Source organism: Psittacula echo (assembly GCF_963264785.1).
Source record: "Psittacula echo genome assembly, chromosome: 3".
Taxonomy (NCBI): domain Eukaryota; kingdom Metazoa; phylum Chordata; class Aves; order Psittaciformes; family Psittacidae; genus Psittacula; species Psittacula echo.
Window position 1 is genome coordinate 45356311 of NC_137736.1, and position 24644 is coordinate 45380954.

The 24644-nt window shown below is 39.0% G+C and overlaps 1 protein-coding gene across 4 annotated transcripts in view; it reads right to left on the reverse strand.

Moving 5' to 3' along the window:
- The window catches only part of CNKSR2 (connector enhancer of kinase suppressor of Ras 2), a gene marked incomplete at both ends in the record, with an annotated part of 218763 nt that overhangs the window by 26051 nt on the left and 168068 nt on the right, over positions 1 to 24644 (reverse strand). For all 4 annotated transcript variants that reach the window (XM_080614176.1, XM_080614175.1, XM_080614174.1 and 1 more), the window contains 3 exons: positions 11774 to 12311; positions 13527 to 13627; positions 18850 to 18917. In XM_080614176.1, the coding sequence (XP_080470302.1) occupies positions 11774 to 12311; positions 13527 to 13627; positions 18850 to 18917 (707 nt within the window). The remainder of the gene's footprint in view (positions 1 to 11773; positions 12312 to 13526; positions 13628 to 18849; positions 18918 to 24644) is intronic.

Consider the following 24644-nt stretch of genomic DNA (forward strand, 5'->3'; position numbering starts at 1 on the left):
GTGTTAGTATAAAAAATACATAGTACAGTTAAATTATCCTAGTTCATTAATAAATATTCCTAGCCCCTGCGAGAATCACATGAAACTTTTGAGGCTACAGTATGAAATATGACATTAAATACCAAGACCATACAATAACACTGGAGAAGGTAAGTATAGTCCTCAGTGGCAGATAAAGTTAATAAATGAATGAATAAATAAATAAATAAAAATTTAGTCTTGGAAAGCTTTTAGTGAGACTGTAAAATTAAAACGGACTTTTTCATGCACTTTTTACACAACCATAAATAAATAAAGACAGAAATTCTTGTATCTTCTGAAAAGACAGAAACCAGCAAATCTAGTTGTCCCTAAACCCATTATATTAAAAGTTAAAAATTTAAATGTTGTACTGTACAAGTATGTGCGTGTAATTGATTAAAAAAAAAATCTTGAAAACAAAATTTATTTTCTAAATTAAAAACTGAAAAAAATGGCAGGGTACCTTCTAGCTGGGAAGAAAGAAACTGAATTCTCAATAAACAGCTTGAAGTTTTTTATAGTAAGATGTTCATATTGGATTTCAAGTGTTCACACAAGTACAGTAAAAATATCATTTTAATGCCAAATATAGAGGCTATGTTATATGAATTCTAAACCAGATTTTGCAATTTTTACAACAGGAAGATACTCTCTAATTCTCTATGTCTCATATTCACCAGTTCTCAAGTATTCTGTAATGACTGCTTTGCAAGTATAGGAAACGCCGTATCAGCTGCAAGGAGCCCACTGACACGTGCCTCAGGATGGGTGCTGTACCAGGAGCCTCCCCCAAGCCATCCTGCCTCACTCAAAATCTGATTTTCATTTAACCCAGAACTAAATGGACAGTGATCCTCAGTTAAGTTTTATTACTTATTCTCATTAATCTTGCTTGTTAAAGCAATCAGGGTAGACTTCCTCCCCGTTCATACCCAGTGGCTAGGCTTTGTCATGCTGTTGCCTGATCTCTGTCTATCCCTGAATTTACAACAAGGATAAAGCTCCCAAGTGAGGTTTCCTTAATTTCACTTCCTCCTTGTATATCTTCACAATTAAATTAACATTTCAAAAACTGTCCAAAAGGTGGTTTTAAATCAAAGTTTTTTGGCAGCTTCTGTCCTCACTTTCAAATGGTGATAACAATTCAAATGCTTTTAAACAAATCAGTGGTGATATTTTATATTCCAAAAGGCCAAAGTCTATCCCTCTGGAATCCAGGAGAGAAGAAATAATTAGCTGCTATTATTTTATGCCAGCCATACTCAAAATGTGGAGCCAGAAATCAACCATCTTCCTACTTAAAAGCAGCCATTTTCTTCATGTAAATACAATAAGATACCACAGAGATCTTGTTTCTCACTTTGTCCGTGAAATGATGCTATTTAATAGCACCACACTAGGTACAGTGATGTGGGAGTGTTAACTATCATCAACAAGATCCAACACTCGCAAATTGGGGCCACAAAAGGAGACAAACAATATTTATCTTCTAGCTTTTGAACCACAGTTTTTGAAAGCAAAGCTATAAACCTTTTTTTATTAACAGGAACTGAGATCCTTGCAAAACTGCCTGATTATAGGGATTTTTAGGTTTTATCTTTTTTAAGTACCATATTATCATATTTGTTTCATAAGAACTGGCAATGCTTGACACTGAAAAACAAAAGAAGATCTTACAAATAAAACTCACATAGTTAGTCTAAGCTCTGAACATTAAGCTCTTTTGAGGGACTGACTCAATCCAAACTGACAAAAGGATGAGCCTTCAGTTCTCCACCTATCTTCCTTGGTTATTTAGATGTAGAACAGATATGAGACAGGGCACAACATTTTCCTTCTTGAAGTTCAGCTGCCAGAAGTGAGCGCTATTAGCCCCCTGTGACCCAAAGTGCCCTCATAGGAAAACCCAAGCCCAGACAGAGCAGACACCAGGGACTCGCAGTTAACAGGGAAGACTGCACTACGTGAGGTTCTCCTGAGGCTGCCCTGCGTTGGGGAACAGTCCCAGGCTGCACTAATGACCCGGATGGTGGATGGTGGAAGAGAATAAACCTACTAAAATACACAAGCACAGAAGTGGAAGGAAACATCTTGTAGACTGCTGGAGGTCAGTGTCAGAAGTTGGAATGATTTGAAGGGGTGAAATCTCTCACAAATTTCTCATAGCAATGTGTTCAATGATGTGCTGTCAGACACAAAACCTGGCAAACACCATGTTTGCCTGCAGGCTTTTTTTTTTTTTTTTTTTGTCTGGTCAGGTTGTTAGTTTTACAAAATGTAATATTTTTCAGTTTTTTGGTTGGTTTTAGCTCAATTAATTAGAAATTTTAAGTCACCTAAGGTTTTTATTAACATCAGCTACTTAATGTACATACGTGAGAGGCATAGGAATAATCAGCTCAGCTATGATTAGAAAAATAGCCATTAAGAAGAAAAGTTATTTGAAATACTGTACAGCATGAACTGAAATATGAAGTACAATATGGTTGAAAAACAGATACTTACCACAGTACAGTGCATAAAACACCCAGTGCAAAGCAACCTTCCTGGTCCCATCCAGGTGCACTGCACCTACCATGGATGCTGCTATCCCAGAAGAGGTGGGAGGCAGCTGGTAAAAACAGGGAAGCTCAGCAAGAGGGGTCAGAGCCTAGAAAGCACCATCTGTCAGAAAAACTAAATCAACCTTCATAAAAAACATTCATCTTGAAAAAAGAGCTGCTGTAATGGAGCAGTTTTGGTTTTTATGCCACAATGGAGAAGAAATGCTAGGCTTGAATTGCAGAGGGAATGATTCAACATCCATTAGGAGAAAAAAAAAAAATCCTTTCCAATACAGCAAAGAGAAAAAGCACTGTCCAGAGGGAATGAGGAATACTGCTAGGGATGTTTAAGGACAGATTTAGCAGGTATAGTGGCTCCAAATTTAGTGGGTAACTTTTGAATCCACTTCCATCTCACTGGCTCCAAGACATGCACAGCACATTTACAGCTTCACCAGCACCTTTGGAGAGGCCAAGATTTTAGCCTACATATGCTGCCCTCCTGCAGTGCAAAGGTTTAGGAAACAATGTTAATATGCCTAAACATAAGCATCTAGTGCCATTTTATCTGTCAAAGAGTATCCAAACAAGTTGCATAGGGATGGCAGGTTGGACACATGACCTACACAAGATCTGTGACCCTCTGGAGTAGCAGCTAGCGGCTGAAAAGAAAGGAAAGAGAGCTGAAAGGCCAGGCTGGGACCTTGGAAGGTTAACAGAAAATTACCCTGCAACATCTATTTATAGGCCTCCATGACAATCTTTATCTTAAATCGAAGATCTCCGAGGACATCTTTTTTAACAATAGGTTAAATGAAAAAACCTGCTTTGTAAAATTTGGCTTTTCCAGAGTCTCCTGTCCAACATAAACAAATCTAGCAGGATGGGCATGTTAGCATGAGGGCTTTAATATCTCATTATCTGCTGCCCGTGATGAACAGTAATTAAATAAGAATGCACGCTTACACAGTGACACTACAGAAGTTCAGCATTGGTAGTAGTTTAACTAAATCACAGACATCCAATGACCTTCCAAGCACTACTGATTCAAGTTCATCCCTACATATGTTTCACAGTTGCCTTCCAAGAACCTGAGAACCACAGACAGCAGATGGTATCACATGGAGATGTAATTTGAAGAAATTTTAGTCCTCCTCTATTCTCCCAGTCCTACTGATACCATGTCATATCCTTCTGATTTAATTATAATCCATTATAGAAAGGTGGTGGGTTTTTTTTAGCTTTGAAAAAAGCAAAAAAAAAAAATTAAAATTATATATTCAAAAAAACATTCTCATGCTCACAATGGCCAGTTAATGTTTTTCATTGTAGGTGTCTGTTTCCTTTGCATTTAGAAACTTTCAGATCAGGCTGAGTACCTGCTGCATCTCAAAGAGGAACTATGTCAGTTCTGCAAAAATCACAGCAAAAAAAAATGGCTTCCTCATGTATTATGCAGTGGTCAAATCTGAGAGTGTCTTTAAAACAATTTTCAGTGAGCTTAAGCAAGAAGATTTATGCAAATGATTAAAAATTATGTATGTTTCTCATGATCGAAATAAAAAATGAATCTGAGTATAAATTTCGAGACAGGAAAACCTTCTTTTTAATGGCAAGCTATATGCTAATTTAAAAAAAAAAAAAAAGTCTGATTTTCCTTTTTGTTTCAAATTTCAAAAAAGCTACATACCCCCTTTTAGGAATGTGACTGTATTATGCTTCAGAATGAAAACACATTTTGAACTGGGGGGGGGGGGGGGGGGGAATGTGCAAGCACAAAAAACGCTGTTTTATATTGCTATCGAGACCTATCAGGCCAACAAACAGGGAAGCAATCGCATATCCTTCAGTATGGTAAACAGACAGCCCCAGAGGGCTTGGACTGTCTTCCCTGGATGTGGTCTGCCACTGACAAGTTGTCTTTTCCTGAGGAGAGCAAGTCTGCAGCCAGACTCAGACAGGGCAGTGGCAGGGACAGTGCTTGCTTACACCAAGAAAAAAATGGAAAAAGAAATGATTTTCCATTTCCAAGAAACGGAAAAGTTAAAGACAAACCAGATTGGTTACATAGCACCTAGCAAGAGAATTAATGCAGAACATCATAGGAAAAAATAGAAATATATTCTCACATCCATAGATTGCTTGCTCCATCACCTATCCTAAAGGTGTTTCTGGTACCATGGCTCCATTGACAGCCACTGACTTAGTAATATAATTGGGGAAACTCTGTGAGAAAAGTAATTTATAAGAATGGCCACATAAGAAATTCTCTTGTGCATTTCTTTTTGCTTGCAAAAAGACCACTTAATCCATATATTTCAAGGAAAAGCAGATGAACTTTGTTTGCAATGACATCCAAAGCTATTAAAACCAAGATAAGAATAGGAATTTACCCTTCCATTGCATTTTTAGCAGAACAAGCAATGGAAATCAATTAAAATTTAAAATGTGGCAACAACATATTTGTGAGTAAAATGCATTTGTATGTAAAAACACCAAGAGGCAAAAAATTAAACTACTTTTATTTTTGTTGACAGCCCATATTGCTTTCTGAATTGCTGCTTAGTAAATAATTCAATATTTGGCTTTCAAACACTGCAGGCAATTTTTTCCCCTTAAACTGAAATTTAAAATCAGAATACAGAGGTTCTGTATCCCATCACTTTTATTTAAAATACAAACCCACTCCTGCAACAGAGTTTCTTTTGCATATGAGAACTGGAAAAGCTTATTTTATAAATTTAAGAATTTTAATTGAAGAACATGCTCAGAAAGAAACATACCTACTCCCAGTACTTATTTATCCAAGCTAGTCTTAAAGATAATAAATAGTCTAAACCACATATTTTATACATGCAGCTGAACATATGCACATATATATATGTCAGCTAGAGGATAATTAAGCAACTCTTAGTTGACAATTTTCCCAAATTGCAGTTGCTTCTGGAAGCTTATAGAAATTCCTATTCAGATAAACATGTACCTTAAAATTTAACAAGGATAAAAAGCATTAGCCTGACATATAACCTACATTATCAACAATGCTGTCCCCGCACTCATTCATTTTCAAATATAACAGCTCTCATAGGTTCTCACTGGATCTTATGACAAATGAAGCACTAAATGGCTTAGTTAAGAGAAAACCAACAAAACGATCCAAGAGCATGTGAAGACATGCCATTCCACCAGACATTTTGTACGTAAAGCATTTGCTTTGAAAAGCAGCCCAGGTGGTACAGCAGCTACTGTCTTGCCCTGCTTTTCCACAGCTCCTTCCTTCCTGTGAGGCACAGATGAAATTTCCTTGTACATACATAAACTATCCTTATCAAAGCAGTGCAGGCTAGACATTTACACTATAAACCAACAAGCTTAAGATCATATTTCTGAACACAGCTAGGCAGTATTTTTTAGGCAAGCTCATTCTGAGTTATTGAGGTAAGCTAGCCCTGCGGGGGCAGTGGGAGGGTGGCCTTCTCCTAGCAGACAAGGCACGAAAAGAAGCCTTAGTTCGTAGCCCACAGGAGTGGAAATGCCCAGTCGTGTGCCACATGAAGGCTTAAATGGGAATTAGGAATGAAAAATCAGATCAGAATAAGAAACCTTAGGAAAAGCAGACATTTCATTAGTCCATTCAATGTCTGAGCACATATAGGCTGTGCCGCCCAGAAGGATGTCAAGAAAAAAAAAACAAATCAACCCTGGCAAATGTACTGCTATGTACAGGACTGATAGTGGATGTAGCAAGCTAGAATAACATCCTCCTTAGTGTCCTAGAGGGTGCTGCACTTCCTGCTATTTGCCAGCCTCAGAAAGAATATTTCTAACATGAAACATTACCTGTCATTTCTCATAGCTCCACTTATTTAAGACACTACCAGGCAGGCACACTTCTACTACCCTAAGTAATTCCAGAGGGGAAGATACAGTACCTTAATGGTCTCTCCCTTGCCTCCTGGTGCTGATAAAACTAACTAGGTGGTCAGAAGATGGGACAACCTTAATGGTATCTTCTGTAAAATGGAAAGAGGCTGTCAGAAAAGCAAATGCTCTATTAATTTCAGACACACATTACCATCAATTCCAGTGCCCTTAATCCAGGCTTTACATGTTACTCATCCTGACTTGCACCTTTCATTGTTGCCCAAACCCTGCCAAAGTGAAAAGACACCTTATCCAAAAGGCAGAGAAGCAAAACCTAGAAGTGGTACACAGCGAACCACTTCATAACATAGTGTTTAATTAGCAAACACTGATCTTTGAGAGACAGAATTTGCCCTGCTCATTACAGCCCTCTCATTAAAACCAGGCAAGCCTCCTTGTACCTGTATTTCAGAATTTGAAACATCTGACCTTATTTGGAGTATATTTTTCATTAGCACAAACTCCTTCTTGAAGGCAAATACCACCTAGAATGTCACAAGGAAATACCTTCTTGGGCATAGTGCGTGAAACCACTGCTAGTTATAGCACTACTCCTTAAACCCATCTGTGCTATTCTGTGAAAGCACTGCCACCCTGAATTTCATTTCTGCAATTGGTAGGTGGGGTGGGAGAAACTGCTCTCAGTTTCTCTTGCTGCTTCCTAATTATTTTACTGGGAAAAACAGGAGAAAGTCTCAGGCTTGGTGCCTCAGCACAAACAGACATTCGATACCTCTTTCAGTGACCGTGAGATATCTCTTTCACATCAAAGGGAGCTTTCCTGAAATCCTTTGAAGGGATTGGACATCCCTCTAAGCTGCAAAATACCAGCACCAGCTCCTCTTTGGCCTTTGGCTACTGTCTTCAGTGGTTTAAGGTTAAAAGTCACGTTTCAGAGACTGGAACATGAGGCTATTATGTTCCCCTGGGACAGTGCTCGCCAGACTATGTGAGACTAAGCATGGGATGCTGGGAGATGTTACAAATCTGCACAAGGGCTTCTGGTGATTTAGCAAAATGCCCAGGAACACATGTGAGTGGGCCCAGGCTTAGGAAACGTTGTGAAATCTTTTCAAGGTGACACAAGTCATGCATGGAAGATTGTTGTATCTCATAAACACTCCAGGGGAGCAAATCAATGCAGCAAACAAAAGGCTCCCACCCTTCAATTATCCCAAAAGGACAGCCAGTGATTTATTGAAATCTATTCAAGAGTTTGTTATAGAAGATACTCCAAAATTACGAGGGTAGGATAGCAAAACAAAAATCCTAAAACACATGTCAGCAGGAATTACAGTGCTCAAAGTGCAGAAAAAGGACATAAAACTTGCAGAAGCAAGAGAAGAAGAGGTGAGGAACGATGCAGAAGGAAATGGGGTTAAATAGTGGGAAGACAGCCGAAGTTACTTCTTTCTGCTCCAAATACCTTTTCAAACTCAGAGACATCAATGCTTTTCTATCCATATTCCTGAAGAAACCTTAAGGAGCCCACACAGTGGAAAATTCCTTTGCACACTTTTGCAGGTCCCAGGTGTGAGTTCCCTGGAAGTTGCATCAATCCTGCTCTGGCCAGTCCCACAACACATCCAGCCAGCAGCAGAGCTCCTGCCCCAGCACTGTATAGGCAGGTCACAGCAGCAGAGACTCCCACGGATGCTACTGCTTTCAAAAGAGTTTTTCAGGGAGTATGGAAAAAGGTACAGGGTTTTCTGTGGCTAGGTCTGTAGCACCTACAGCCAGTTACACTCTGTAGAGATCTAGTATCTTCTCTTACAGGCGGAACCCTTAGTAATTTCTGTTATTGTGCCAGAAACAAAAGTCTTCGAAAATGAAGGAACCACCATTGAAAATAATAATAAAGCAAAAAATGAAGCAAGCTTTCCTGGGACAAATCATGGAAACAGTCTCCCAAGAAGATCCCAGAAGCATTCTTTGGCATTAAGTAGTGAAATCTGTCAAAACACAAAGCACAGACAGCAGTGGGGCCAGAGGGGAAGAGGGGTGGCAGTGCCATGATGCACAGCTGGCTCCTTCTGTTACCTCCTACTAGCACAAGCCAAACCTGAAAAGGCCCACCTTGTCCTTCACAACTCAATCACAGAAATGCAATGCACTGTGCCGTAGCCATTGACATGCTCCCCGCATGCAGGCTGCCTCTGAACCAGACACCAAGAGGGACAGTTGGTGCCACAGATCTGAATGTTGCTTGCCATTTTCATAGGTTCAGGAGCGAACACACAGACAAACTCAAATACCCCACAACAGGATCCTCTTCAATTACAAAGAAAGAGACCATTACTGGACAGTGTCAATATGGAACATCTAAATGAGTCACACAAATGTCATTTTAATTAGGGAAATAAAACAACACATTAAAGATTAGCAATGCAATGTTCATGTGATATAACAAGACAAAAAGCAGCAACTGAACACACAACAAAGTTAAGTCCTCACAGATAAACACAGGAAAGGACACCCCACATTTTCAGTTTACCATGATATATCTAGTTACTATAGAAGAGCTGATGCATAAAATTATTTGCACTGTCAGTAAAGTTTTGCAATATCTATTTAAGGCATAAATTAGTAATTAAGAGAAAGCAGATGCTTAGTTGTTGCATGCCAGTGTAGCTTTAGTAGAAAGTCAACAGAGCTATGTTAGATTATGGCAGCTGGTGACAGCATTTGAAAAAAACATGGAGCTCCTATTTTGCGGTGTGGTTATTTGAGAACAATTCTGCAAAAGAAGTTGGAAGAAACAGGACTGCATTTTACTATTTGATTTAAACTCAAGAGGTTTTAAAAGTGGGAACATAAAACCAAAAAGCTGAGAAAACGAACTTTTGGCAATGACATTTGACTTGTACAGCAACAACTGCAAAGGAGCTACATTTCTCGTCCCGCAAAAAAAGCAATAAGAATGATTAAGCTTTAAAACACATAACTGTACACACAGGAACACATATAATCATCAAAGAGCTCGGAACTATGCCAGGATCACAAACGTGTAAGGCAAATAAATACATTTAAAAGGCTCATCTGATTCCATGTTAGGGAATGTTCAAGGTGAGATTAAAACATTTCTAAAAAGGAAAGGATTCCCCTTTGCCAGCCAGTTGCAATGTTTCATTTTCCCAGAGCAATGGAAGTGAGGCCCCGGGGCAATGATGGAGCATGCACAAGGGCACCCACCCTGTCAGCAGACAGCAGTTAAAAGCAAATCTCTCAGCTCAGAAAATGGATTTTGCACCTAATACTACTTGCATGAAATCCCTCCTGCCTTTTACTCATAAGGGAACTGGAAAAAGCCAGTGTTGCAAACAGAACATTGCAGCCATGGCAACAAGCAATTCAACACTTAAACTTTTCAACAGACTAAACAGTATTTTCTTTCTGTTTTTATAATTTCATGGTCAATAATTCACCATGAGCACTTTACTTGTCTAGCTGTTCGTTAATGTCTCAAAAACAATCTCCTGTTAAAGCTTCAACCAAGAAAACCTTCTCACTCAAAGAAAAATAAAAGCATGTGTATACAGGCAGAGCACTTCAAAAATGAATCTTTTTTCTCCCTTTTTGGAAACTGGCGTAGAAAGATGGAGAAGGGATCAAGTTCTGGCACGTTAAATCAAGCATTAGCCCTTTATTAGTACAGTACATTATTAAATGCTACAATCAGCAACTCAAAAGCATTAAAATTGAGATTTAAAACACCTAACAATTTAGGCCTTGCAACATTATGTCTGAGTAATGCCCAAACAGCACAGGAACTCCAGTGGGAGGTCTCTTTGACTCTTTCTGTTGACTGTAAGGATTTTGTTTTAAAATATTTTTATATTGTTATCAGCAAAAACCAATTTGAAAACTGAAACTGAAGGCTAAAAATGGGATAAAGCATTCTGTATAGCCAATGAAATTTAACCCTATTAATTAGACAGCTTCATTTCACAGTCAATCAGAGTCTAATATTACCCTAATAAATGTATGGGGTTTTTTTGAAATGTCATGCATGAACACAACTGAAATTGGCCCTTTTTTAACTTTTAAAGGCATTGAATTTAGTATCTGCAAAAGAAATCACAGTTTTCTCAAAGTCAAGAATTTGAGATTTTAAGAACCTACTGACTGAAACATAAAGGCAATGGAAAACTGCTGATCTCTCCCAAGTAGACCAAATAGCGTCCACATGGATTTTAATGCTCAGCAAAGTTGTTAAACTTAATGAATTATCTTAGCTAGGTAGTTTGCTATCCAAAGCTTGCATTACCATTTCCTATCTCTTTACCATTTTTATACTCCTTTACTGCAGTGAAAACAATGAACGTGAAGGAACCAGACAGTACAGACTCTTTGAGAACTTCAGGAATCACCCTGCTTTCCTTGCCATATCAGGTAGTTTAATTGCAGCATGACCCCACAACTGATGGATGAAGGCTTTGTTGACTGACCCTACAACGTGGGTGTGAATTCAACTTTGCTAGTAACACATGCTGAGAAGCTCCATAAATGACAGTGAAGGACAGACCACGAAAAAGACACAGAAATGTGTTTATGTGTTCAGGAGGCGCAGAGACCTCCTCCAATCCTTGTTTATTTGGATTATTTTGACAAATAGCACTAGTATCTATGGAGTTAATGTGCCACATAAGAGACAGTTATTCAGCGTTATGATTTTATTTTTTAAGCCTTGCTGGTTAGATAGTTATTCTCTATTAATTTCTTCATTTGCTTCAAAAGATTCTTTTTCAGCCTCCCTCTGTAACTCACAAGGTGAAGAACTGGGGAAAATACACTCCCTTTTTCAACTTCTTAGAGCTTCTGGGCTGTCTTGTGACCTGCCCACCTGGATACCACACAACCTCAGCCTGACCCTGCACTCCAGCATTTACCAAGTGTTTTTCACAACCTAGATGGAGTTGGACGGAAATTTTTCTAAGTATGTCCTGAGACATACATGTGCTGGGGGGGGACACTGTGCAACTGGAAGTGTGAAGAAAGCATGGAAGCAAAACCCATTTATAACTAAGAATTGCTAGTAGGAGATGAATGGTGACCAGCCTACTGGTATGGTGACCAGCCTATGGGAAAGAGTCTGGTGATCATGAGAGGTCATGCAACACTGATTATTAAGCCTTATACAAAAAGCAAATCAAAGAGGTGTGTGACAAGGTGGACCTGGTAAAACATGGGGATGTTGAAAGACTTGGGGTTTTTTGATAGGAAAAAGGAAAAACAACCTCCACTTTACACAAACAGGAAAAGCCACAGAAATATCCTATACTTACTTTTATCTTCCTGGTTTTCCTCTGCTGCTTTGCCCTCCTCTTCCTCCTCCTCCTCCACCTCTTTCTGCTGTGCTTCTTCATGGTGGTCGGCGGCACCAACTGAAAGGCTCTGGCAGCAGTGGTTGAAGCCACTATCCCGAGGCAGAGTGAAACTTCTGGGCTTTCCCCCATTCCCATTCAGCACTTGCATCCGCTCACCCTCCACGAGGGGGAAGGGGCCGTAGTGGTCTTGCAAGTGGCACTTCTGGGTGGGCAAGGTGGACTGCCGCCGGTGCTCGGGGGAGACCACAGCCACCTCGGAGAACACAGAGTCCTCCAGTGGCAGCGTCTGCAGGTAGTGGAGTCCTGAGCTTGTCAGCGGTGTCTCTATGAGGTCCTGCCAGGAGCGCCGCTGGCTCGCCGTCTTGCGCACCGGCGAGTCGGTGGCGCTCCCCGCCGCCTCCGGGCGGAACTCCTCATGCGATGACTGCGACTGGGAGGTCTCCGTGGATGAGAGCCGGCTGTGTTTTGGCTCCACATAAGGGCTTGTGCAGCTCATCTGCAACATCAGCAATGGAGCAATCTTCAGATCAGTGTACGTTGAGACCTAGTGCTCATAATAACCATGTACTTTTCATTGTCACTGACACCACCCAGTTCAGTAACAAAGGCATAATCTTACCAGATTAACCTGTCCTGATCCTAACTTTAAGGCATGCCCATATCTATATGTCACACGTGTAGGTCAGACACTGATTCTTATTCGTAATAGTAAAGATATCAGTATATTTACTATGTCCCTTAGTCTATAAAATAAGCCAACACAATTATTTGCAGTAAAATTGGCAGAATATAGCACTATGGAAGACATAGAAGAGGTGTGCTTGGTCCATTAAAAATCTTATAAATGACATTCAAATGCCTGCTGTCATCCTATCGTGCTAAGAATTTCTTTGGAATCATGTTTGCAGTGTTTTGGTGCAGTTTAAAGATCTATGACCTGGGAAGAGAAAGTATTGCATTTAAATTAAACATCATGAACAATCCCTTTCCCCCAGCTTTCCTAATTTTTGATTCCAAATTTTTGCATTTTAAAAACTATATTCAAGTAAGATGCATTAGTTAATACTGAGTATATGGACATGAAAATTAAAATTGCCAGTGTAGAACAAGTTAGATGTCCATACTCTGGTTTATACCAACAACTGCTTCAAGAAGAAAGTAAAACAAATCCCCTTGTGTTCCAATTTACAGACAAACCTACTTTTTCTACAACAACAGAACAACTGGTATCACTGTTTGCAATATAAGACAGAACATTTATATCTTGGCATTCCTCTGGAAATTCAAGTGCAATTTGTCACTGTAAAGCTTCACAGCACAACTGTTGGAGCCTTAGAGAAGAGCCTGTGTTGTTACTGAGGAAATAAGATTTTGTCAGAGAAGTCGATAAGGGGGTGGTGGGAGATTGCATGGATGAGTAGGTGATTGTCATGAATGAAGATCAAGAAAAAAGAACTCTGTAACTTAATCTACTTCATACAGTGAGCGGGATTATAAATCCATATTCTCTGCAAATCAGTTGAAGTTAGGCTGCTGGAGGCTGTTGAAGTTAGCAATGCATGTGACTTAACAAATGCTTTAAGTCAGGTACTGACTCAAAATATATACTAGAGTGTGCCGTAATGTGCGCATGCAGATGCTTCTAGGCAGGAGAGTACATAGAGGTGACGCTTTACCTAGTGATCCCTTTAGACAGTTGCAGGTGACTTACCGAAGGAGGCCGTGGGTATGTGTCATATGGGGGTGGTGGGCTGTCTTGTTTGGGTGTTGACGGAGTGTCAGCTTCCTCCTTATCGCTCTCACTCCAGTAATCTACAAATTACATACAGATCAGATCAAGAACTACCAACACAATTTGGTACATTCATGTATCAGAAACTTGCTTTCTCAAAATCATCCTTGGTATTACTGAGAGATAAATACTAGTGAATGCTGTAAACATTAGCTGCTGTAATTTGCAATTGTTTCAATCTAATTATTTTAATCTAATCTAATCTAAATTCAAAACATTATGTGGTATACTAAGTCTAATGCCCCATTGCAGACATTAAACAACAACCTGCAAATGAGCCACAAATTTAACTCTTGTACACACCTTACAAAATACAACATGCAAAATATTCCTACTAAAACTATCAGATTTTCAAATACTTATACAGACATAAAAATAATTATGACTGGACATACATTGGCTGGAAAATACTGAAAGTAATTTTTTAACAGAAAGGATGAAACTGCAACTTGCTAAAGTCTTGTTGACTGCAAATAACATTAACAAATGTAATTAGAACCAACTGGCAAATCAAACAAGTAGAGGTTACTGCACACATGAATAATCAATGCTATTTTACTACCCATTTTCTCCATTGTATGCTACCAGTTACCCAAGCTTTTAAATTCAATTTCTATTAACAAACAGCTTCTTTAAAGATAAGCCAGAAAAACTACTTTTCATATATCTGCTTCATAAAACAAGTGCTGCCATGTTATCCATGCAAGATCATAAAGGAGATATGGTATGGAAAAAGTATGATAACGACATTTAAGTGCAGAGTTCCAAAAGATGGATGAGAAACTACAAAGGCTAAATTTACCAGGATATAGGGATCCATTTTGTCATGAAATCAAGTCTTGGCCAAGCCCATTTGATAAGTTTGGTAGCTTGGTCAAAGGGCAAAACACATGGTAGAAGGTACCACATGGGAACTTACGTTCATTCTGTTGCAAATATTTTTGAAGTAGAACAGCATCTAACAAAATGGACACTGGACTTTAACAGTCCTTCAAAAAGAAAGCTGCCAACTCAGCTCAAGATAGGTAACTTTAACATTTTGCCACGATGTAAGGCATGTGCAAACATTTCTGTTGTCACCTTCTAGTATTTGGTAAATCATTGTACAACAGGACACTTTAGCTCAGACTATTCACAGGCAATTTTCACTTTGCCTAGGAAGTGTTCAGTGAACTACTTAACTAACTTACTACTTTCTCTTTGATAGATGGCGAGAAAAAGATTGCTGCTTCATAAGCAACCTAAGCTAAAATCCAAGCTGGCACAACATATGATTTTGGCTTTAATGTTTGTTTTTTTTACTATGATGATTATTGTATTGTACGATTAATGATCTACTGTAACTAATCTTCTAAAGATTTCAAAAAAAACCCTTACCTTTAAATAACACCATCTTGAAACAGCTCTCCCTACAATTTTGTATATATTTAGATTGCAGCAATGTTAGGGACAGCTTTATTTATCTATTTAATTTTTCCAAGCAGTAACAACTCAATTTTAACTCTTGAGTCTCCTGATTTGCTTCCTTCAAGCTTATAGCTGAGATTCTTTTAAAATAGTATAAATAAATAGCATAAAAAGTTCTTCATGACTATGAAATAAAAAAAAAATCAAACAGTTTCATCTAAAGAAATCTGCAAATAATTAATTTTTGGTGAATGAAAGACTAAATCAGTGAAAACTCTTTTTTAAATCACTCCTAGTTTTTAAGAAAACCTGTTTCCAGCAACTAAAACCACCTGAAAATATTGGCATATAAGCCTGCTTGCTGCATTACAGCAAAGCCTAATGGCACGATGTGTGCTGAGAGGGCTGTCAGAATTGCATCACTCAGTGACATTACTGTAAACTTGGAGCTCAACTGTTTATTCTGAAAGTAATATTTAGCAGCTTCAGTGCAGGTTCCAATTTTGGCTAAAAATACAAAGAGGTTCTTGCTGTCAAATCCACATTACATAAGCCACTGTATGATCCTGCTTTTGTGCACCTTACCTCAGACAGGGAATTATGTTGGCAACCTTTGGCTTGTCTAGAAAAATTCTGCAGTCACAGGGGTCAAGTTCCAGATGGAATGCATGAAAATAGCCTCATACCAGCTTTTAAAAATGTTCTGCTTTTGGCAATTGACTCATTAGTCTAAAGTGTGTATAATGCTATCAAACAGTTATTGTATTTCTCTCTTCAGATTTTGTCCAATTCAGTGATGGACAAACTCAATGCATCGGGAATATCTTGAAAGCCTTCTGAATGAGCAAAAGACTTAATATATTATATATAAACTAACACTGACCTGCCATTTGCCAATAAAGTATTTTCTATTTATATAAGCTAGTATCTTTTTCTCTGATTTTATACGACTAGAAAGTATATAACTTCTCCATTCAAGGAAGTCTCTTGCCATATTGCTAATATTCATGGTATTTAATATGGAAAGCTGATGGCATTTTTATAAAACTGTTCTGTACAGAATGTAACATTTTATTCAGCAGTACACCCACAACTCGGTGATTTGTGCATCTCCGAAGCACCTGAAATATATTTATGCACTTTAGATTCAGAAGCATTCAACTCTTAATTGAAACAGACTTGACAACTACTGTTGAATTGTTTCAGAGGTATTATAAAGCTTTGCTGCAAAGGGCTGAACTGAGCAGAAATAAAAGACCTTTTGTAAAATCAAATACGTAGATGACAGTTGGCACAGTCACTGAGTATAGAAAATTCCAGCTTCATGGTTTTTACAGTTGCACAAATCTAAGTTATAGAGAGGTTTTACTTTGCTAACTTGATGTCTCTTAATTAGGGACACTACTGTGCTGTTTAATAGCCTTTGTGCTGGGAGTGAATGATAATCACCAGAGGCATAGAGGTACTGTACAGTGGCAAGGGGGGAACATGATACCGCTTCCCACACTAAACACAACTAAGCAACGCCAAGAGGATATAGTTTTACCTACCTGTATGTGATAAATCAATTTGAGTGAATGGCTTTAGAGTGGTAATATGGAGCTCTGTCAGTGCCTGGGATATAATTTGCATTGTAAGTAGGGTCTCACTGATTACCTTCAACAGGGAGACATTTCAATAATAGGTAACACAAGGCCTGGATGCACATGATCTCATGTCTAGGAGCAGGATCATCTGCTATTTTATTACTCAGTGATTGCTTGGTAGCAAAAATATTTCTCCATATCCGTCTGGATTTTGAAAGACGTACTATGTCTGTAATTATGCACTTGGACAGCGTGAGCATAACTGTTCACACACCTTTTCACTTACTGTCCCACAGGTTATTGCAATTCTAGTGCCAACCTGCTGTCAATAAGAGTTTGAAATTGGCTTTGAATACTAACACAGAGGATTTCCTAGAAGACTCCAAGATTCAGAGTTTGTTCACAGCCTCTTCAAGCAGTGACAGATGGCATACAGGTCCCTCCAAAACGGTTATTCTAGTACCGCCTGGGGAGTACAGATTCCCTAACTGATTTTGAAGTCTGGTGAGGAACTGACAACATGACTGGAGGAACAGTGAGCATAGCACTGCTATCCTGGGCTGTGTGAATACGAAAGGTCTTGTGTTAGATGTGCCAAGCACCATACCAGACTAAAAAAGGGTGTAGGCAACACTCTCAGGATAAGCAGCTGCACTTACTGGAAGATGAGATTAGAAATAAGGTAACAAGAGGTACAACCCAGTTATGTTGTACCTGTTGGCAACAACCTGCTGTTGTACCAAATGGCAAGACCAAAAACCTTCCCAGGCACACTGCTACCACTGAATTACAGCAGTATGCTGTGAACCACTGCTCTTCAATCCCAGGCCATCCCTCTAGGATGCTCTGTGGTGGGGCAATCAGGGTATGAATCAACGCAGACATAATTTTCAGATCTTTTAATATTCTACCACTGCAGGATATCCTACTCTCTTGATGTTTCGACCTGGCTGCTGAAGTCATCCTTGCTTCTCACTGGGGAAAAGAGTATTTTTGCAGTGTCTCTCAGAAAAACAGCACTACAGCAACACACTGCAGAGAGACAGACCACACACAACTACCTCCTTATGGTATCAGACATTAAGGTCAGGGCTAAGGCTGCTGTCACATAGGTTGGTAGAGCGCCACGACTTTGGGGGGCAAGAAGGACACCATGTGGCAAATGTTGAAGCCTAGCAATAGCCTTTTGAATACAACTCTCCCTGAAAATGGTTAGAAATACAGTCTTTGTAAAGGAAAGACTAGATTAAATACATGGCTGCTGTAGCTCTGACCTATAAGCTTTTTGGGCCGGAGGAAATAACCGTACTGATGGCGTCTGCAGAGCCACAGGATTAAAAAAGTGAAGTTTTGACTCAGTGGGCAGTGAGCAGACAGGCATCTGGATAAGCTCCGGATCATAACGATCACTGCAACTTTCTGGTGTCTGCTGCCAGGTACATCTATAAAAGAGAGCACGGACTCAAAAGCCAGCTGCTGGCCAAAACAGCTAGTTGGATAGGAACACTTCTGTGGATCCATGTCACTGGCAGTTCTAGGAAACAATATCCCCAACTGAGGACTGAGCCTTTCTTTTTCCTGACTGAAAACAGGATTTCTACTGCAGTAAACTAAAGCAAAGCAACTCATTATTTTATGTATGCCCCTCTTCTAAACCCATGAAATATTAGACATTAAAAATAAACAGATGTAAAATGATGAAAACCTGCAATTTCAAATGAATGCCAGCAGGGCTTTAGCACAAACCTCAATATAGCAAAAGGAGTCGAAATCACAAAAAAATTAAATGGCCTTAAAATTAAAATCTTTAGGGGCAATCCAATTATGTCAACAGGCTTTAGAAAAATGGTTTTGTTCCTGAGACCAGTTTCATGCATTCCTGCCCCTTGTGAGCTTAACCACCAAATGAAATGTTTAATTTTTTTTTTTAGTTTGCAGATTCTTATGTTTCTTCTGACAGGGGACACAGACTCCTTGGCACCACATACCAGAGCTTACTGACAGTACATTTGCTGCTTTTAGCTACCTTCTGTGGCCTTCTCGGAAATAATCCTGTCTGTGGACCAGAAACTGAAGGAGCTAATCAAAATCCCTGGGAAAGAAGGAATTCTCTAAAGCAACAACAGTGATAACCCATAAGTGAATTGCTTTCAGATGACAAGAATGAGGCCTGATATACAGCAGGGAGAAAAGAACAGATGAACTTGCGAAAAGAGCTGACAGAAGAAACCAAAATAACAACACACTACCTTGCTCTTGTTTGATCCTCTCTCTTTCTGCATAGCCAGCAGCAAGCATGTTAATTCTGTTTAGCCACCTGAAACAATATTAAAAAAAGCAGTGATACTGATCCAGCCTCTTAATTCTTGGGTGCATTTCTATAAAAACCAAAGTTAGGAGCATCTGACGGAGATTCAGGACAATGTCATTTTCCATATTAGACAGCTGCTTCCTTTGATACTCTTACGCAGGGAGTCTCCAAAGATCTATGATTCTGCTGTTGAACAAACTGTTTTCACAGCAAAGGTTTTATTTCAAACCATGCATGATGTCAAACATCTGTAAAATAAAGGATTTGGAGATCATCAAAGAGCTGTTAAGTCTGGTGCTCACAGATATGCCATCACAACACTCCTGCTGTTCTGATTTCTTAAGAATAAATACCACTTTTCAGAGATTTAAGCAATATTTTAAAGCCTGAATTGGCAACTTAGCAGAGGAAAAGAGCAGAAACCAGCAATAAAAACAACAGGTTTACTCCCAGTCGGTGAGGTTTAATTATGCCATTATGTGTTTTAAAGCTTACCTACAATGCCAAGTACAAAGAGAAGGAGGCAGATCAGAATTCACTTTTGTGTTCAAGTCAGAGAAGCAGAGGGAGAAAAGACAGTTGCCTCAATGCAATTTTATATCTAAGGCTTTAACATCAATTTAGATTTGAAAAAATGCTTCCATAAACTGCACAAATTAGAAAAAACCCCCAACAACCAAACCCAAACTACAAAAAAAACCCCAAAATACCCCAAAACCTAACCCTCACCCAAACTATTGCTATTCTCTTCTAGCAGGGCTGTCATTGGCAAACATACACTCAATTGCCTGTAGCAGTGCACTGCTTCCACTTGCTCTCTTCCCCCATGGGGCTTTCAGTGTATTCATTATCCAAATACTAAATCAGGTCTTCCATCAACGAGGCTTTAAACCACCATGACAATCTCCCGTGGTTGTCCATTCCATGGTAAATCTAGAATTACCTGGTCCAGTCATCCCAGTCAGGATTTGACAGGCTTGGTTTACCAACCTACTGGCTTGCAATTTTACTGCTAGGGTATACAGAGGGACAACTGAAGTTAGGTTTGAGTTTTCTTCAGGAATGTGAAATGACTGTTTCAGAAAACTGTGCCTTTTTTGGTTTCATTTGCGTACTGTATGCACATAAACAGGATGCAGTATTGTCTCAGCAAGGGATCACCTTTGTAATCACTTCCACAGGCCAGCCTTTAAGACCTTTCAGTTCAGGGTAAGCAGAAATCAGATCATAAAATACAGTTGCTGTGTTCAAAATTAACTTCTGTCACTGCTCTTCCACAAACAGTGACCACACGTATGATCTGTAAATCACATTGATGAACCACAAATCATTGCACACATTGGGAAGAAAGCATACTGTACATTGGAAAGAGATTTACTCCTGAAGTGATTATACAATACTTCATGTTAGCATACAATCAAAATTTCTGCCAGAAGAATAGGGAAGCTGAAGAAAAGACTTAAAATTTACATTATAATTGTTAGGAAGTGCCATACACTTATAAAAATAAATGGCACATAGGAAGAGAAATCCAACAAATCTTGTTTCAGGCAATGATTCGCATCTTCACAGCAGAAAGGTGACCCATACAAAGCAATATTTTAGCTTCACATTCCTGATAAGTGAAGGCTTTCTTTGGAGAATAAAGCCCACCTATCTTGACAGCTCTGCCAGCCCAAATCAGAGGCACTGAGGCAGGAACCTTACCCACAGCACTCTGGCCCCATGCTGCCAAGGGACCAGCAAAGGCCACAGACTTGTCTGTGTCCAAAGGGTAAAGCAGCACTAGAAGAAAAGCGCCAGCTCTGTCAAGTGGCATGACAGACAGTGTAAGTCTGCCATGCTTGTCTCTCGTCTATTTTGCATTTCACATTCCTCATTTGTCTCATGGCTTACCACTCCCCAGTGCAACCAGCTGGGAACAGTGCCCTACTGAGCCCCTCTGGATGGGACTGCTGGTCCCAGAGTATTAGATGATACACCTAACAAGGTTCTCCTGTTGGAAAACTTTATTCTGTCTTAATAAGAGATAGCATTTCGTGTTAATTTGCCTGACAGTGAGGTTACCCATTAAACTAACAAACACATAATTGACAGTCAATTGATACTGCTTACAGCTATGGCAGATGGCAGTTTCCAGAAAAATGTTTTTTCCTGAAAAGTATAATCTAATGAGAACCCAGCAAATGTATACCAGTCTGAAACAGAGACAGCAGACTGACTTCACATTTCGTGATTTTCTGCAGGTCATGACTTGTGTCATGGTTTGGAGTACCACCTGAAATGCATGTGGGCTGAATGAGAAATTACTGATGTGGCTGTAATCTGTTAACAACCATGGCTTTTGAGCAGTTTGCCAGTTTAGAAACTAAAAAAATGGCATTGAGTTCTGCATACATTCTAATATGTGGATGCCAAAGCTTTTTCAGGTGTGGTTAGAATGGGCATGGTTAAAGAATTAATATTATTTTAATAAAACATGGCTAGAATTACAGTTCCTTGAAGTTAGAATCCTATGAGAAATCCAACACACTGGGCTGGTATCACAGGGAAATGTAAAGATCTCCTGCAGAATGGAAGAGGAGTACTGGGGACAAAAGTTCCAAGCGTAGTTATACAAATATTCCTCACTATGAATATTAAAAGATACAGAGCCATAGGACACAGGAAGATTTAAATCTTTCTTCCCTGCAGCGTGCTGTGTCCTGGTAGCCACTGTAACTTTTCGAGGGCAAGATGCCAAGAAAATATTCCTTCCTTACTGCAACTGCAGCTTTAATTTTCTTATGAGAATTATAAAATCTATTTGTTAGCTATGACAGTAAATACAGTGGCACTGGTAGTTTCCACAGTCATCTAGGTTTCCCTTTTTTTTTTCCTTATTTTTAAGAATAGCACATACATTTCTTGTCAGTATTTGATTACAACAATTTTACAACACATGCAGCAGGATTAAAAAACCTCAATCTTTCTGTAATGAAAAATGCACAGTACTGGCACTCTCAGAGAACAGAAGGAAACATTTTTCTATCCTATCTCACGCTGCAGGTAGATGCAATGCTTTCAGTCAAAGCAGGGTGTCATATTGTCCATAATCATAAAGCTTGAGGATAGAGGACAAACTTGCTATATGGAACTACGGAAACCTTACAGTGTCTATATGTACCTAAATGCAGTTTAACTGGAATGAAGAGGCCTGTGGAATTGTTAGAGGCCTTCTGTACTGAAACCTTTCAGAGACATTCTCATGTGCTAATACTAAAAGCTGACTTGTCATCTTTCCTCTTGATCATGAAGCAACATTAAGGAAGAAAACTCTTATAAATGGCAACACTCAATGTCACAAAAAAGAGAAAGAGAACAGCTCAGCTACAGCTATTTCCTTGACAGCAGGTCAAGGAAGTTCTCAGAGAAATATTCCACATTAAGTTACTGACCGTATTTCCCTGCCTTAAAAGTATAATTTTGGCAGCCATATATGTCATCACTAAAAAAAATGGACAGTTTGGAATAAAAAGGAAGAAAAAGTATTGTAAGTATTTAAGCCAGCCAACCCTGAAAAGGATGCATTTGGCTGTGAGCTGATGATCAGGGTTTCTGAGTAAAGAGCAAATACTTGGTCTATAAAGCAGCAGGCACAGTTACCATGGAAAATCAAAATAAAGTTACATATAGTATCACAAAGTAGAAATATATGGACTGTCTTCTCCATCAGAATATTTTCTTGGAATGGGAATAACAATGAATTTTCAAGCAAGATGTTTCTGTGACTATACAGTTAAACTAGCAAAACAGTACTTTGCATCAATAAAGGATATTCTGTCCTTCTTTTCACCCACACTAAGCATGTTATATGCTGGTGCAATCATGCAGATGAAAGGAACTTCAGACAGCACAACAATAAAGTACAGTGATCATAGTTCTCCAGGCTCCTTACCAGCATAATGGTGTGCCACAGGCATAAAAGTAGTGAGAAAATTTGAATAGTGACAGAGTTACCTGAGATTAAAATACCCATTTTATGTGAGTAGATACACACAAACAAAAACTTCATATCCTGCAAACACTCAAAAAAAACCCCAAACATAACAGCTAAAACATTTTATACAAGGGATGAAGGAATTGAACCATTTTGAACTTTCAGTTAGACTATGTATTAGCAGTTACCTACTTTCGTTTCTTCTGCTCCAACAACTGAAATGACTGCATAATACATATCAGAATGTATGACAGAAACCCAACAAAAAGAAGAACAGAAGTTGATCAAACAGTCTTAATTTTACTTAATAACTTGATTCTGTCTTTGCCTTTAGTTAGGTTACAAAATGCTTCTAGGCAAGAAGTATTTTATGTCTGCATCTGAAAGATTATTTTTTAGTAGCCCACTTTTTTTGTTTCCAATATATTGAGTTGTCTCAATGTTTGTGAAAGTGAAAAACTTTTTCTAATATGTTAAACAAAGAGGAAAAAAAGTAATTTGGTGAGACTCTGATGGCAGAATGTAAGTAATACCATGTAAGAATGTCAAGTAATTCCATAGACCTTGACAGAGTTGGTTTAAATTTACATGTGTATAACTCAGATCAAAATCTGGCCAAGTTCATTCGAAATGAATTAAAGAGCACTTATTTAAAAATTTGATAAAAAGACTATTTGTGCTGGGAAGATAAAAATCTTCCAGTTCTTGGGTTTCAGACCTTCCAATATATTTTTAAATAGCTGATGCATATTTGTTGTTGCTTTCTGATTACTGAACAATATATAAATTTTTATCCTTAGAAACAAGGCGCCTTGTCATACCGACTGAAGACCTGCTGACAGAAATCATTTATCTACCGCTGTAGTTCAGGCTATGCCAAATAGACCATGCTATTATTGTTTGCTGTGCAGCAAATTGCATTTTGAGTGACTGGCTTGACAGAATTATCAAGGAAAGGGAAGCTTAAAACTTTACAAACAAATAAAAAGGTTTTAAGTTTTCTGAGGAGAGACTTTTAAAGTAAGCCTTAGTTATGCATGAACTTTTGAAGAAATGTTGACAGACAGCTCTTTCTAAAGGAAAGTAAGCATACTGTAGTACTGGCATACTTTTCCAGTCAAATATTATCAGTAAAGAACTGGCAGTACCCTAAAGGTCTTCTGCCAGGTAGCTGAATCTAGTACACACAGGAGAGATTAAACCATGATTATAGAACTTACTAACAGTTTTATGGATTGAGTTTTATCTCATTTTATTCTGTTTTAAAAGCAATTTTGCTCAGCAAGGATCTCCACAGACATTATCGAAGATGGAACAATTCCCAGGTTGCAGTAATAGATTTTTGTTTGTGTCCTCTGTCATAGGCTATGCCACCTCTGGATAGGTGTATTCTATCCAGAGATTGTCACCTCTGGATAGGTGGATTCTTTGCTGGGTTGGAAACTGTCTGGATGGTTGATCCCAAAGAGTGGTGGCATATGGCATTACATTTAGTTGGCAACCAGTCACTAGTGGTGTCCCTCGGGGCTTGGTGTTAGGGCCAGTGTTGTTTAATATCTTCTTTGATGATCTGGATGAGGCAATTGAGTGCACCCTCAGTAAGTTTGCGGATGACACCAAGTTGGCTGGGAGTGTTGGTCTGTTGGAGGATAGGAAGGCTCTGCAGAGAGATCTGGACAGGCTGGGTTGATGAACTGTGGTCAATGGTATAAGGTTCAAAAAGGCAAAGTGCCGGGTCCTGCATTTGGGCCACA